Genomic DNA, 16,118 nt, shown 5'->3' on the forward strand with positions numbered 1-16,118 from the left:
ATCTTCTTATTATATATGTATTATAAAGTAGTATAGATATGTTTTCGATCCTCTTTCTTCACAACTTTGTTATTATATATTTTTTAAATATATAAATAATTTTAGTTGTTTAGATTTTATCTAAAATATTTAAATTACATACATAGTTATATATTTTCATTTTCTACTTTTTATCTAAAAATATTTGAAGCGAAAAACATCATTTTATTACTTTTTAATTTTTATATGATGTAACTTTTATGATTTAACTTTATTTATCTTATACAACTATATTTATTTTTATGAAAAAACATGACGTGTTATTATAAAAATATGTTTTTATAGAAATAATAGTATGTTGTTATTTTATTTTAAAAATATAAGTATGTGGTTTTGAGTTAAAGATAAAAATATGTTTCGGTTGTGATTTCATAATATAAGTACGGTAAATTTTAAATTGATTCGATATAAAATTTTGATATTTAATTTAAAGAAATTATTTAGTTTTATCAAATTTTGAATATATTCCTTAATAAGACATAAAATTTTCAAAGTAAAATTAAAAAAACATTTGTTAGATAATAGTTAACTTCGTTGCTACACATGCTAAAATAACTAACCATATGAATAATATGAAATTAAATTCCGTTTAATTTATTTTATTTAATGAAAATAAATTTTTTAAAGAAATTACTATCATATTATTTTCGTTTAATTCCATTTAATATGACATTAATTATGTTTAATTCATTTTATATAAATATAATAAATATTTTTATTTTCTATTAAATAAAATGAATTAAACGAAATTAATGTCATATTGTTCATATGGTTAATTATCTTAGCATTTGTAGTAACATACTTAAGTATTAGCTAACAAACATTTTATTTTATTTTTTTATTTTGCGTTGAAAAGTTTATGTCTTATTAAGGAATATTCAAAAGTCGATAAAACTAAATAATTTTATAAAATTAAATATCAAAAATTTATATCGAAGCTGTGTTCAACAAAAAATTATATCGAATAAATATAAAATTTAGTGTACTTATAGTATGAAATCAAAACCGAAATATATTTATATCTTTAACTCAAAAATTAGAATAACAACATACTATTATTTCTATAATAACCCATTTTTATAATAACACATCATGTTTTTTTTTTCATAAAAATAAATATATTTGTATAAGATAAATGAAGATAAATCTTAAAAATTACATAATATAAGCAAGTTTTACAAAATAACAGAAATAGTAATTATCCAAAATTCTTTCAACTTAACGGATTAATCTAACGGACACTAACGGTAATGATTTTTTGTATGCAATGTTTGCTCTGTAGGGACCATCTCAGGAAAAAAAAGTTTCGTAAGGACCATTTTAGGGAAAAACTGTAAAACTAAAGGACTATTCGTGTACTTTACTTTAAAAATTGTTGCTAACTTTGTATATTTTTATATAGGGAAATCTCCAGAAAAGTCCTAAAATTTTACCCTAATTTACGAAAAAGTCCCAAACTAAAATTTGTTTACGAAAAAGCATTAATTACCGGTAAAAATGGCGATTTGACCCCTTTTTTCCCGTTTATCAGTTTTATTACTTACCTGTTTCACTAAAGTCTCATTATTTTACCCTAATTTGCGAATGAGTCCCAAAATAAAATTTATTGATGATTTGGCCATTTTCTTCATGTAACATACATTTTATCGGTTTCATTGCTGACTTAGACACCTAGTCATTAAATTAGTTGATCAAATGAATACGATGGGTTATATAATGTCACATTTACTGTAAAATTTGATATCCATCTCATCGGCTCATTTGTGACTATGTATCTACGTCAGGAAGGAAACCAATAAAATGTGTGTTTCTAAGAAAAAAGGGCAGAAAATGAGTTGATGTCTGATGAGATGAGTATATTGGGTTACATAAGATTAGATAAACAATTTGATATTTCTTATAAACGTAAAAAATAATGCAGTTGTTGTTAGTTTATGTAATTATTGTAGTCTTCGTTGGATGCATTTTATGTTCCAAAAAATATACAATACATCAGGATATCAAGTTTTATGCTAAACATAGCATTATATAACTCAACATATCCATCTCATCATCTCATTTAATGACTAGGCGTCTGGGTCAGCAATGAAACCGGCAAAATGTATGTTACATAGAGCAAAGGGCCAAATCATTAGTAAATTTTATTTTGGGACTTATTCGCAAATTAGGGTAAAATAATGGGACTTTAGTGAAACAGATAAGTAATAAAACCGGTAAAAACCGGAAAAAAGGGGTCAAATCGCCATTTTTACCGGTAATTCATGTTTTTTCGTAAACAAATTTTAGTTTGAGATTTTTTTGTAAATTAGGGTAAAATTTTAGGACTTTTCTAGAGATTTTCCCTTTTATATACGTTGGGCGTTGAGGGGGAGGGGCAGCTGCACAGAGCCCAATTTTTTTCGATGCGTAATTTTTTTATTGTATATATATATATATATATATATATATATATATATATATATATATATATATATATATATATATATATATAAACTTATAATAGCGATAAGGGTCATTTTCTTCTGATTCGTCCTGTATATTTGAGGTAGGCCTGACAATCGTGTCCTGTTCGGGTTGGCGTGTCGCGGGTTGGCGGGTCAAAATATGCCAACCCAAACACGACCCATTTAAATATACAGGTCACGGGTTGACGGGTTTGGAACATAAACCCATATATGACCCGCCAACCCATTTATTTATACGGGTTCACAGGCTGGCGGGTTCGTGAGTCATATTTGGTTGATGCAAACATATCCGAATTTTAGACACTTAAGTCTTAAACATCCAAATGAAAATTAAAACATTCATAGAACATGTTCAATTCTCCAACACCATTTCGATACCTGATAATTCAAACTAAACATTAATACAAACATAGATAATTCAATTGGTAAAGTAATAGCCACAATTCCCATTTTTTTCTCCCAAAAAACAAAGTCAATTCTGCAACATCATTTCGATACCTGATTTCGATCACAGAGTAACAGAGGGGAGAATGAGACTGTGGGAGATCGGGAGACTGGAAGTCTGGAAGAGGGAGATACGCTCATACGCGATTAGATTTTGAGATTATTATTTAGGGAAAATGGGCAAAATGGTTACAGACTTAGCCTTACAGGTTACAACTTACAAACTTAAACCATCCACCACGAGTCAAAATGTCAAAACAGTCAAATGGTCTATGAATCAATGGTATATATCATATATGACCCGTTTAATAAACGGGTTGGCGGGTCAACCCGTTTATTTTTGAAAATGGTCTATGAATCAATGGTATACATAAATAATTTAAAAATAAAATAATTTTTTTTCTATTAAAAATATAAACGGGTTGGCGGGTCAACCCGTTTATTTTTTTAGAAACCCATATATGACCCGTTTAATAAACGGGTTGGCGGGTTGAAAAACTCAACCCAAACCCATTTATTTTTTGTCGTGTCGCGGGTCGTATCGAGAATTGTTAGCCCTAATTTGAGGATATTTAAATCCTCAGGATCGACCATGTTTATATATGTTATGTTTGCTATGATGTAAACAAAAAGAGCATTTTTGTAATTTAATATTATTGTAATCCATTTCATCTCACATGTTTGCGCACCAAACAAAATATGAAATTGATTCCAATTAAACAAAATATGAAATTGGATTCCAATTCCTGAGAAATTCTAATTCTTTAACAAATTCCAATTACTTCAGAAACATTATGCGAACAAAACGCCACCTTAACGTGAACAATATCGATCAGGAAAGAGACATGAAAGGCTTCAGGTGTCTAATTTCTTAAAGGAACACCACCTCGGGTGTTTAGGGAAGCTAGTGAAAGAGTTTTCTTAGAGTTGTTTTCCCAGAGCTACTCTCTTATTATAATTTTTATTTGTACCTTATGCTAGTTGTATAATGTATGGTAGGTAGGAAAGCTAGAGAAGTTCATTTTCATGTGGCTAAAAAAGGTAGGGGAATTGATGAAAAACAAAAGAAAAATAGTGATGTGATGTAGAAAATTGAATGTCCATAGCCATTAGCTATTGTCCTAAAAAACACACAAAATTAAAAATAAATAAAAAATAAAACATAAATAAATGAAACTAATCTTCATTTCTTCGTTTGGTTGACCTATTCCCTTTAAATTTCTTCCATGGGTCAGGTTACCCAAAATATCACTAAGCAATAATGTACGGACTACTTTTGTAATTTACCATTTATATTTGAAGTTTTTTGTCATTCTATAAATCTTTTCGTCGTTCTATCTCTTCCCCTTCTTCCCCTTCCTGACACAAGCTAGGAATCCAACCACCAATCCGCCCATTATTGGCGATTGGTGGTGGATCACGGCGGAAGTGGTTGAGACATTGATATTGGCTTTTATTCGTACATTGTGTGCTTATAGCTAAAATACATACAATTCCGCCATTGTTTTCCAACATCTCGGTTACCAGGTAACGTTCATGTTTTTTTGATATCTATTCGGCAACCTCATGATTGTTAGCTCACGTCTTCTACCGACGCAAATCCAAAATTTGAAATTGCAATCGACGTTTATTAGTCGACGGAGATCCGTGATTCGTATCAGGAAATCCAATTTAACGTTCAATCATTTGTCATTGCGACTGCGTGATCTTATGTTTTAATATGTGCCTACATTCCATTTCATCTTCATATGTTGTTTGATCTATATTATTATATATGTTAACGCGGAATGCATAAAATCTGAATTGTTAGGTGGAAAGCTTCAAATCAGACGAGAACCAGTTATGAATAACAGCAACGACGAAGTTACGCTAAATGGCGGGAAAATCGAACCGGTGCCTCCTCCATTACCTGGTTCATCAACAACATCCATCAATCCTCCGAAGGGCTGCATAATGAGCAAAAACAGGTCATCATGGATTCGAAGTGATTGTTGCGTCTCTTCACCAACAAATGAATCATGGAATCGTCTCTTTGACGAAGCTTACAGAGCAGATGTTAAGATCTATACAGATAATGACATAATCATCTATGCTCATGCCAATATTCTTGTAAGTTCAATCATAATACAAATTTCGTTAATTTAAAGTTCAACAATCATAATCGATCTCAATTGAATCCATGTTTCTAGGGTTTCACATCTCCTGTTTTCAGAAGCATGTTTACGAAATCAAAAAACAGGCATCGGATCTCAATTCGTGGGGTTCCACCAGAGGCTGTTCGTACCTTCATTCGATTCTTGTACACTTCATGGTATGTAGCAAATAGCAAATAGCAAATAGCAAATAGCAAATAGCAATTAGCAATTAGCAATTAGCAATCCCTTCGAAGGCTTATGTTAATGGGTTGTATTTCAATGTAGCTATGAAGCATCACAAATGGAGAAACACGTACTCTCTCTACTGGTCCTTTCACATGCTTTTGCAGTACCTCAATTGAAACGAGAGTGCGAGTCTCATATTGAACACGGATTTCTGAATGTGGAGAATGTAATCGATGTGTTTCAGCTATCAATGCTATGTGATGCTCCTAGGGTTAGTCTCATCTGCCATCGATTTGTCCTAAAGAACTTCAAACCAGCATCATCTTCTCCAGGATGGAAAGCCATGAGAACTAGTCATCCAAAACTTGAAAAGAAACTTCTCGAATTCATCAGGAATGAAGATCGCGTAAGCATAAACATCCTTTTTGATCTGTGTCACTTTTATTTTCCATCTTTCTGATTTCTGATATATAATTGAGCTGGATTTACAGAGACGAAAACGGAAGGTGAGAAAGATGAAAGAAAGGAAGGTTTATTTACAACTATATGAAGCGATGGAAGCACTAGTTCATATATGCAAAGATGGGTGTAGGACAATAGGCCCACAGGATAAAGCGTTGAAAGAAGATCAAGAACCTTGTAGATATGCAGCTTGCAAAGTGCTTGAATCTCTTCTTCGCCATTTTGCTGGATGCAAATTGAGAGTTTCTGGTGGATGTGGTCATTGCAAACGAATGTGGCAGATTTTGGAGTTACATGCTCGTATATGTGCTGATTCAGAAGGTTGTAAGGTTCCTTTATGTAGGTACGTGTAAAAAAAATGTGACACTAGAAGGTGAGAAGAGATTGTGATTAATGTTGATAACTAAATTGTGAGATTTTGGGAATGAATGCAGGAAAAATAAGCAGAAGATTGCGAAAGAAATGAAGAAGAAAAGAAAGAGGAAGGAGGAGATGAAGTGGAAAATATTGGTGGGGAAAATTTTGAGGACAAAGAGTATTACAGGAGGTCCGCATTTCAAGTTGGCGTGAAATAATATTCATAAAGTTCAAAATAGTTGTCGTTTTGTACATATAATCGTATGCAAGAACAAAGATTAAAGGGTATGATTGTTCTTGTTTGGATTGTACATCGAAATCTTTCATGAATCAACATCAAAATATTTAGGATGAGAAGAATATAAAGAATGTTAGAAATCTAAAATCTTCTGTCATATGGGAACATTGGTATATGCTTTTGTCTGAAATATATTTGCATTTGGTCGGATGATGTTAATTTAAAGTTCGCAACAAACTCGTCCATTAATATTCTTTAATGTTAATGGCAAAAGAAGACTAGGACATATTGGCATATTACTATGTTGGTGAAGGAAATACATATTTTGATATGGTAATAATTAATTAGCGTTTTCTTGTGCAACAATATGAACGGTGGGTGGTACATGTGCTCATCCCTCCCTATTCTAATTCTAATAAATAAATAAGTTTATTCTTCTATTGAAAAGTGTCACAATATTAGAAATCTTCATTAATGTCAACCTATTAATTCTCCGCTTTAAATTTTAAATTTTAAATTTCTCATTTTAATTACATTAAAATTAATAGTTGATTTTTCATTTCAAAATTTAAATTTCATACTCTAATTACATCAAAATAATAACATTAGAATAAAAAATAAAATAAATATATATTATAAGGTGATATAATTTCATGTATTTATTTAAATCAATGATTATAATTTTATATAACTAAAAAATATCTTTTAATTAATAATTTATTTAAAATAATTTATTTGAAATAATTGATTAAAAATTTTAAGTTTTTACTATGAAATTTTAATTAATTTTATAACTGTGGTTCTCACGGGTTATAAACTAGTATGGTAATAATTAATTAGCGTTTTCTTGTGCAACAATATGAACGGTGGGTGGTACATGTGCTCATCCAAACTGGTTTTGGCACGGAAACCGAACAGTTACCAGTTTATGTGAAAACTGATTTTTCCAAAAAGAGATTGGTTTGGTAAGTTTTGATTATTTAGGTCATTTGTAATACATATCACAAACACCTTTGTGGTTGACGTGACCATGAACCACGATCACGAACACCATCCCAATAGTCTATGGTGGCTCGTGGTCGTGATGATTTGTGGTGAGAATGGAGGCCCACGACCTTCTTCTTCTCTCTCTGTCTCTCTCGTGGTTGTCACCGGTACACCAACACTGGTTCGTGGTTCATGATGGTACTCGTGGTTCGTTGTTCGTCCTATATACTACGGATGACCTTAGTATTGTTTTCGAGAATTTATGCATCAAAATTGGCATGGGGCTGATTCGGTGAACTTAACCAAACAAAAAATTGGTTCTTAGATATAGTAAAATAATGTCGTTCAATCGTTCATATATAACTTCTTCAAATTGTTGTTGATACGAGGATTCGGAGGCTACCCAATACCGATTTTTAGGATGAGTTTTACTTGTTGGCTCATTTCTCATGGGGATTGCAATAAAACCAGTTACATAACTACATAAATTCATACATTTCATACCAAACGTTGGTTTCAAATTGGATATTTTTATTTTATTTTGTAGAATAACCAAATCGGTCCGAACCAAGTGACAACCGAAAAAAACTAAGGTGCTGTTTGTTTTTTCTGAGGCAAAATGTCTGCAGTCTGCGGACCACATCTGTAAACCTCTGCAGTAGAAGAGGTGGACCAAACGTCTGCAGTCTGAAAAAAAAAGACTGTTTGTTTTTTTAACATCTGCGGGCTACTAAAATAAACTGAAATCTAAATAAACTGATTTTTTTAAACTTCAAAATGATTTTTTAATATTTTTATGACTTTGTTATAAATAATTAATGAATCTAGATCAACTTTTATGTATTGTTGTATAAAAAATAAAAATAAAAATGGTATGAATTAACGTATATATTTGATAAAAACCAACAACTTTGGTTGCAAAGTTATAACTAAACATTATAATTAGTGATCAAAGAATTTGATACATAAATGGATGAAAATAAACTTTGATTTTTTCAATTAAATCCATTAAAATGTACCATAAATATTTTCTCGACAAATTGACGATACTGTATTAAATAATGTTTTACAAAATTTGGCAAAAAAATATAAAAATATATTATGATTTTTTTTTTCATATTTATATAAACAACTTCAACGACTATTATTGTAATAAATATTTATTTATAAATTTGTCAAAAATATCATGTTTGTATCGTCGAACGTTTTTTTTTAAGTTTTGTAATTTTTTTTTCAAATTGTTTATCATTAATAAAGTTGGAAAAAATATAAATTAAAAAAAAACTTAAAAAAAATAAAGATATATATGTTTTTTTAGGCTAGAAGATGTCTGAAGATGTTAGAAGACTCTGTCCACATCTGCGCCAAGAAGAGGGCGTACAGACATTTTTAGGTCTGCAGTCTTCAAAAAAACAAACAGTCTGCAAAGGCTAATGTCTGCGCGTGGTCTGCATGGCGCAGACAGAAGAGGCCACGCAGATCTGTAGAGAAAAAACAAACACTGCCTAAATACTAATGTACTTATTCATGGAATAAATAAAAAGAAATTTATAAGCTAAAATTAGTATAGTTTAATAATTATTTGGGATTTTGGGCTAATAACCAATTATCAAAATAGAAGGTTGTCATTCATTTCATGCATGCAACTTGCATTTAATGTAATCTCATTTGTTTTTATTATACATATATGAAATCCAATTGTTGTTTTATGTTGCTAATCATTTACTTAGTAGAAAAGTTTTTAGTAATGTTTATTATGATGATAGTTCGACAAATTAGCATTTTTATTTTATATTGGACAGTAGATTCATTCATGCGATCTAATTCCATGTGATGGAATCAATCACGTAGTGTGCCACCTATTGACCAACATCATGTCATTCAATGGATTGTGAATTATCAAATGTTGCGATTGTTATTAGAGGGTTAGAAATGTAAATAGTTTTATTAGAAGGGTTAAAGTGTAATTATTTATAAAGTAGTTATGGTAGTTAGACGATCTCTTTTCTCATGTACATGTACTATGATTCTTTCGAATGCAATTTGAGAAGTTTCATTTCTTTATTCTATTGTTTGATATGGTATCAAAGAGATTAGCTTGTTTTCGTTTAATTTTTGATTGGTTTTTACTCAATTCTTGTTTGATTCTCCAATCTGTTCTTTTTTATTTCTACAATGGATTCGTCATGTTTAGATCTCAGCCTGAAAGTTTTCAAAATTAGAATATCTCACCGATCGATGATGTAACGCCCGGTTCCTGGTATGTATTTTAAATCAATTTATTCATTTGTGTACAGGAACTCGACGAGTTGGAGGCCCCAAACTCGTCGAGTAGGAAAGGATTTTGGACGCGGAACTTAAAGTCTACTCGACGAGTGGAGAGACTCAACTCGACGAGTAGGGCTGCCAGAATGAAACCCTAATTTTCAGGGTTTAGCACCCTATTTAAACACCTTAACCTCCAAAGGTTGGCCTCATTTACACCCTCCATCATCCCAAACCCTAGTCACGAAACCCTAATACGTTTTTGAGAGTTTTGAGCCATTTTTGGTGGTTTCTTGAGGTTTGGAAGAAGAAGGGACTTGAAGAAGGAGCAAGGAAGTGAAGGGGAAGAGTAGATCCAAAAGTTGAGCTCCATTTCTGGTTCATTGGAGGTATAAAGCTCCTATCTTGTCTATTAAATATTTAGATCTAGTTTTGGAGTGATTTCCTTATGTCTTGGTCCAAGATTGTTAGCTTTTGAGACTTGGATGTCATAAGTAATTACTCTTTCAGATATGTGGTCTAGAAGGACTTTCATGGCATAAATGTGCAAACTTTATGGCCATGGAAGTCTCATGCAAGCTTTAGGATGCCATTTTTTCATTTTAAGCTCCAAAAGGACATGTATGGAGAGAAAGTAAGGGAATTTATATACGTGTTCAAATGGTATCTAGGGTCTAGATCTCAGTTTTTATGCTTTAGTTTGAAGTATTGTGGCTTTTGGATCAAGATCTAGGCCTTAAAGAATTAGGGTTTGAGCTAAACCCATTAAGTAGGGATATTAACGGGTAAAGTTGGAAGTTTTACCCTTAAAAGGACACTTTCAGTATGTAGATGAAGTATGGGGCTTAAATCTGAAGGATAAGAGCTTAATCTATTAAGATGACTCATCAGACTGAAGAACTCGTCGAGTCCATAGAGGAACTCGACGAGTTGGGTCGAAGTACCCCGAGTCTGTAAAGGGCAAATCTCGACGAGTTGATTGAAGAAGTCTCGATTCTATGGATAAGGAGGAACTCAACGAGTTGTGAAAGAACTCGACGAGTTGGATCGCGATTAAGGGTTCCTGATTTATGGAACCTGACGAGTTGATGGACCAACTAAGCGAGTTGAGTCAACCAGGATGTTGACTTTGACCAGAATGTTGACTTTGACCAGGGTTGACCCTTAAGGGGGTTATGAGTATGAAAAGGTAATTAAAGGAGATCTTTATGTGTAGGAGTTTGAGGGGAGTTGATTCCAGAGCCGAGGACAGTTCAGCTAATTCACGACATTTGAGGTGAGTTACCTTCCAGTAGAAGTGGGTCTAAGGCACCAATGCCGGCCCACTAGTAGGTGATTATGGTTGAGATGAATGTCTTTGTGATAATTGTCTGGTATGCTACTATCTGTTATGCTTTATGTGCTAGTATGATAGAATATTATGTGATAGTAGTAGGAGGGGTGAAATAGTCCCCAGTTACCGGTTGAAAGAGACCGAATGGGTAGACAGTACCCATATATGCCTAGCAGTATGTTTATGATATGTTATTATGTGGTAGTGGTAGGGGTGAAATAGTCCCCATAACCGATTGAGATAAACCGGAGGGTAGGTCGGGTACCCATATATGCCTGACAGGGGTAGGTCGGACACCCCGGTATGTCTGACAGGGGTAGGTTGGGCATCCCGGTATGCCTAACAGGGGTAGGTTGAGCACCCCGATATGCTCAGTAGGGTAGGACGGGCACCCAGATATGTCTGAAAAGATGTTTATTGTATGGTATGTGGTATGATGGGGGAACTCACAAAGCTTCGTGCTTACGATTTAATGTTTTGGTTTCAGGTACTTCTTCATCGAAGGGAAATGAGCCGACATGACTGCAGCGCATGACACAACTGATTTTCCGCACATGAGATTCTTGGGATTTGTACTCTGACATTATTATATTATGACATGTTTTGAGATATATTACTTATGGGTTTTTATGAAATGAAATAACTTGATGATGTTTTCAATAACCTCTTTTATGAATTATTAGATCAAAAATGAAATTTTTAGTCTTGAATTTTTGGATGTTACAAGTTGGTATCAGAGCATTGGTTTGAGGGATTCTGACACACATTCGGGGGTGTCTGGACTCAAATAGAGGGTTTGAAAGATTTTTACAAGAAAAACGAATTTTATAAAATTTAAAATTAAGGTTTTTGAGAAAGAACAAGGAGTGTGATGCGTGCAATCGGCCGAGCTCAGGTAAGTTTTCCCCAAGATACCCATACATGTTATGATATGATATGATCTGATTATGAGAACTGCATGCTAGATTAGGGCTGAGGATCTAGGAAGGATGTCTTGTATGCCTACTGTATGTGTATGAGAAATGCATGCTAGATTAGGGCTAAGGATCTAGGAAGATGCCTTATGTGCCTGCTATATGTGCTTATTGAATTACATGCTCGAACTGATTAGTCAGTGATATGATGGCCTGAATAGGATATGCTTGGTTTGGTTACTCAAAGCCCAAATGCTGCTTGCTTTGTGCTTTTAATAAGTTCTAGCTATCTTTAATTAACCAGTAAACGAATACGTTAAGTTACATATTACGAGGACTAAATAATTTCAAAAGGTTAGGTCTAGCCATATTTCGCAGCTCTTGTTTGAGTCCAACCGTTGTAGGGTAGGACCTCTCATTCGAAGAATTATCTGGTCTTAGCGATATGTAATGTTATTCGCGAGCTAGTTAGAGAGAGATAGCAGGGACTTCTTGTGCAGCGTATCGCGGAGAGTGGGTCGGAGATTACCCTAGGGTAAGCCTAGGATGAGATTAGCACAGAGAGCAATAGTAGTGAAAGGGACTTGGTGGAGTCAAGGCAATCCTTGAGGAAAGTACGGATCGATGTGGAAGGTAGTATGGGCCCGTATTACTGAAAGTAGAGGATCCATAGTCGATTCAAGGAGGGATGCGATAGAACCATGGAACTTGTAGTGTGTGAGATCTCTCGAGGTTATGTATGATCCTGACGATTATGTGTTTTGTTTCAAAATGGTGATGACACGTCACAGAGCAGGAGGTTCATGGTCTGGGTTAGGATCAGGTTCGGGTTCGGGTTCCGAGCCAGTCGATGATGGATTACGAGCGTTCATTGCATCCGAGATTACGAGAGGCATCCTTGAGGTGACCGCGGTGATTTCCGGGTCGATCAAGGAAGGGATCATTGAGCTGATGGAGGATCGCCTCAGGGAATTCAAGAGCGACATGGCACTTGGCCAGTCAGGGACTCGCACACTCTCCTTCAAGGATTTAAGGTGTAAAATTTGGGCCACTCGGCACGAGGACTTCCCAAGGGGTCACCCATCCCGGTACTACTCCCGCCCGAGCACGCTTAACTGCAGAGTTCATACAGGATATGCTGCCCTCACAGCTTTAAAACGCGTTGTGACAAAGAAGGTATCCATACCCCTTTATAAGAAAGTGCTTCGTTCTCATTCCAAGCCGATGTGGGATCAGGTGCAACCCACCTTCACCCTCCATTATAGGGTTCGACGTCCCTATCGAACACATCGACCCGTGCCCTAGCTCTGATACCATTTGTAACATCCCCCTCTGGCACGTATCACAATATTGTCCGTTTTGGGCTCCCGACATGAAAACTTCCCAGAGGGTCACCCATCCCTGAATTGCTCTCACCCGGGCACGCTTAACTGCATAGTTCTTATGGGATCTGCTGCCCTCATGACTTTAAAACGCCTTGTGTTAGGGAAGGTATCCACACCCCTTATAAGGAATGCTTAGTTCTCCTTCCCAGCCGATGTGGGAATAGGTGCAACCCACCTTCACCCCCCATTATAGGGGTCGACGTCCCTATTAAACACATCGACCCGTGCCCCAGCTCTGATACCATTTATAACATCCCCTTCCAGCACGTATCACAATATTGTCCGCTTTGGGCTCCCTGCACGAAAACTTCCCAAGTGTCACCCATCCCGGTACTACTCCCGCCCGAGCACGCTTACCTGCAGAGTTCTTATGGGAAGTTTTCGTGCCGGAAGGGGATATTACAAATGATATCAGAGCTGGGGCACGGGTCGATGTGTTCGACAGGGACGTCGAACCCTATAATGGGGGGTGAAGGTGGGTTGCACCTGATCCTACATCGGCATGTGATGTGTGTGAAATGCACTAGTTTTAATCCTACTAACTTAGACACAAAATAAACACACGAAAGGCAGTGTACCTATCGATTACTAATATAGTTCAAGCAAGTAGGGTATCGAACGCAGGGAACGGTAAACAATTAAAATAAATGCTAATATTATCTAAATATAACAAGTAATAGAAAGGGGATTTTCTCTAGTTTTGCAAGACTAGAAACTTAAGCAATCAAATAACACGCAAACTAAGCAACTAACAGCTAAAGCAAATAAACAATCAACTAAATTCAATAATGGAGAAGACTTCTGTTTAGGTTCGATTCATTTACTTCTATGGTTGATTTTATGGCAAGTGCAATGGATTAATTGTTATTTGTTACCGATTAAAGTGATTAGATTCACATTCGCTATTACCAATCCTTAGAAACAAATTAATTTAAGCAGTGATCAAGTGATTAAACTAATGAATTTCCTAGTTAATTATTCGGGTTAAATAAGACTTGTAATTAGCTAATCAAATTACTAATTCAATTAACCTCTTGTTGATGGTTTGTCACACAAGCTCACACATTAATTTACCCACTTTCTAGTTAATCCTAGTTTCACGTTCGTTAATCCTAGGCACATAACAATGTTTTCACATAAATCACATGAGTTAAGCAATTAAGAGATGTTCATGCAGCTTAATTACTTGATAATTAACAGAAAATAGTTATGGTTAATGCATAAGGTTCTTTAACAAGCTTAATAAAACTAAATTCACCAATAAACATTTAATCCAACCACAAATCAATCCATAGTCATAAATTCATCTACCCTAAACAGAAGATATGAGTTTTAACTCATGATTACAACAGAAAGTAACTCAAAAACGAAATCAATTGATGCAAACATAGTTTAAACAAAAGATTAAGTAAAGAGTAAACCTAAATTGCCTTTGATCTTCTCAAAATTGGAATCTAAGTTGAAATTGAGAAAACCACAGCTTCTAAGAACCCTTCTGGCCTCTAAAAATCCTCCATAGCTTCCCCCATTAGTTAGGGTTCGAATGAGAAGCGTTTATATATATATATATATATATATATATATATATATATATATATATGTATATATATATATGTATATATATATATGTATATATATATATATATATATATATATATATATATATATATATATATATATATATATATATATATATTCTGAAAACAGGGGCTACTCGGCGAGTCCAGTGACCTACTCGACGAGTCCATCACTTAAAATCCCGTGTACGGCAAGGCAAAGTCAAGAATCGCGAAACTTCTGACCAACTCGTCGAGTCCATTTGGAATCAACATTTCCTCAAAACATGAAAGTCGTCCGAAATTGTGTCTAGTATTCAGAACATTTTGAATCTCGTCAATCGGAGTTACGGTTCATGAGATATGGCCAAAACACTGACGAGGGGTCAAGCTGTCCAGCAACATCCTTCTTTCTTCAAAATCCAAGATTCAAGCTTCCAATTGCTAAATCCGCTTCCTTTTCCTTTCGAGCATGTCTTTGTTGCTGAAAATGAAATATTTAAGCTAATTAAGCACCTTTGGTTCATTCTTTGAGATAAAATTAACATAAAGTATTAAGATCATGCATGATTTTTATGACTAAATAAGCCCATATCAGCCTGGAAGGAGAACAAAACAGTTCCTTATAAGGGGTGTGGATACCTTCCTTGTTACAACGCGTTTTAAAGCCATGAGGGAAGCAGATCCCATAAGAAATCTACAGTTAAGCATGCTCGGGCGATAACAATTCAGGGATGGGTGACCCCCTGGGAAGTTTTCGTGCCGGGAGCCCAAAGCGGACAATATTGTGATACATGCCAGAGAGGGATGTTACATCATGGGATGCGGTACGCCAGACTTTCACGGGGTGAAGGACCCCATCTTGGCCAGGAGATGGATTGTTGACATCGAGTCTGCACAGTTGACGAGCTTCTGCCCTGAGGGGTCGAAGGTCCGGTATGCTGCAGGATGTTTGAGAGACAGAGCGAGAGACTGGAGGAAGGCAGTCAATGACACGTTGGGAGCCCCAGTCATTGAGGCTATGAACTGGTCGGACTTTGTGACCAGGTTTAGGGTTGAGTTTGCGTCGGATGTGGAGATTCAGCAGCTGGCCAGGGAGTTTCTGGATATGAGACAGACTACTGAGTTAGTGGCGAAGATTACCACCAAATTCAGGGAGAGGGCCTTACTGGTGCCTCAGTATGCGGGGGATGAGGAGATGAGGAAGACCCGGTACCACGACATGTTGAGAGCTAACATTCGGAAACATGTCAGCTACTCGCATGCCCAACTTTTGATGACATGATTGCGAGGGCGAGGGAGAGGGAGATTGATATAGAGCACATCAGGAAGAGGAAGGTGAAGACTGGGCG

At 35.1% G+C, this 16,118-nt stretch overlaps 1 protein-coding gene across 1 annotated transcript; it reads left to right on the top strand.

The window, feature by feature from the left end:
• Nucleotides 1-4,240: 4,240 nt before the first annotated feature.
• Nucleotides 4,241-6,545, top strand: LOC145160280 (BTB/POZ and TAZ domain-containing protein 4-like). Its single transcript, XM_079079408.1, has 6 exons — nt 4,241-4,475; nt 4,759-5,057; nt 5,138-5,259; nt 5,369-5,675; nt 5,761-6,074; nt 6,166-6,545. Exons 2-6 carry the CDS (start codon nt 4,791-4,793, stop codon nt 6,299-6,301), a joined length of 1,146 nt encoding a protein of 381 aa, XP_078935534.1. The 5' UTR covers nt 4,241-4,475; nt 4,759-4,790; the 3' UTR covers nt 6,302-6,545.
• The last annotated feature ends 9,573 nt before the right edge of the window (nt 6,546-16,118 follow it).

The sequence above is a fragment of the Lactuca virosa genome, chromosome 2, assembly GCF_052849685.1.
Source record: "Lactuca virosa cultivar CGN04683 chromosome 2, Lactuca_virosa_CGN04683_v6, whole genome shotgun sequence".
NCBI lineage: Eukaryota > Viridiplantae > Streptophyta > Magnoliopsida > Asterales > Asteraceae > Lactuca > Lactuca virosa.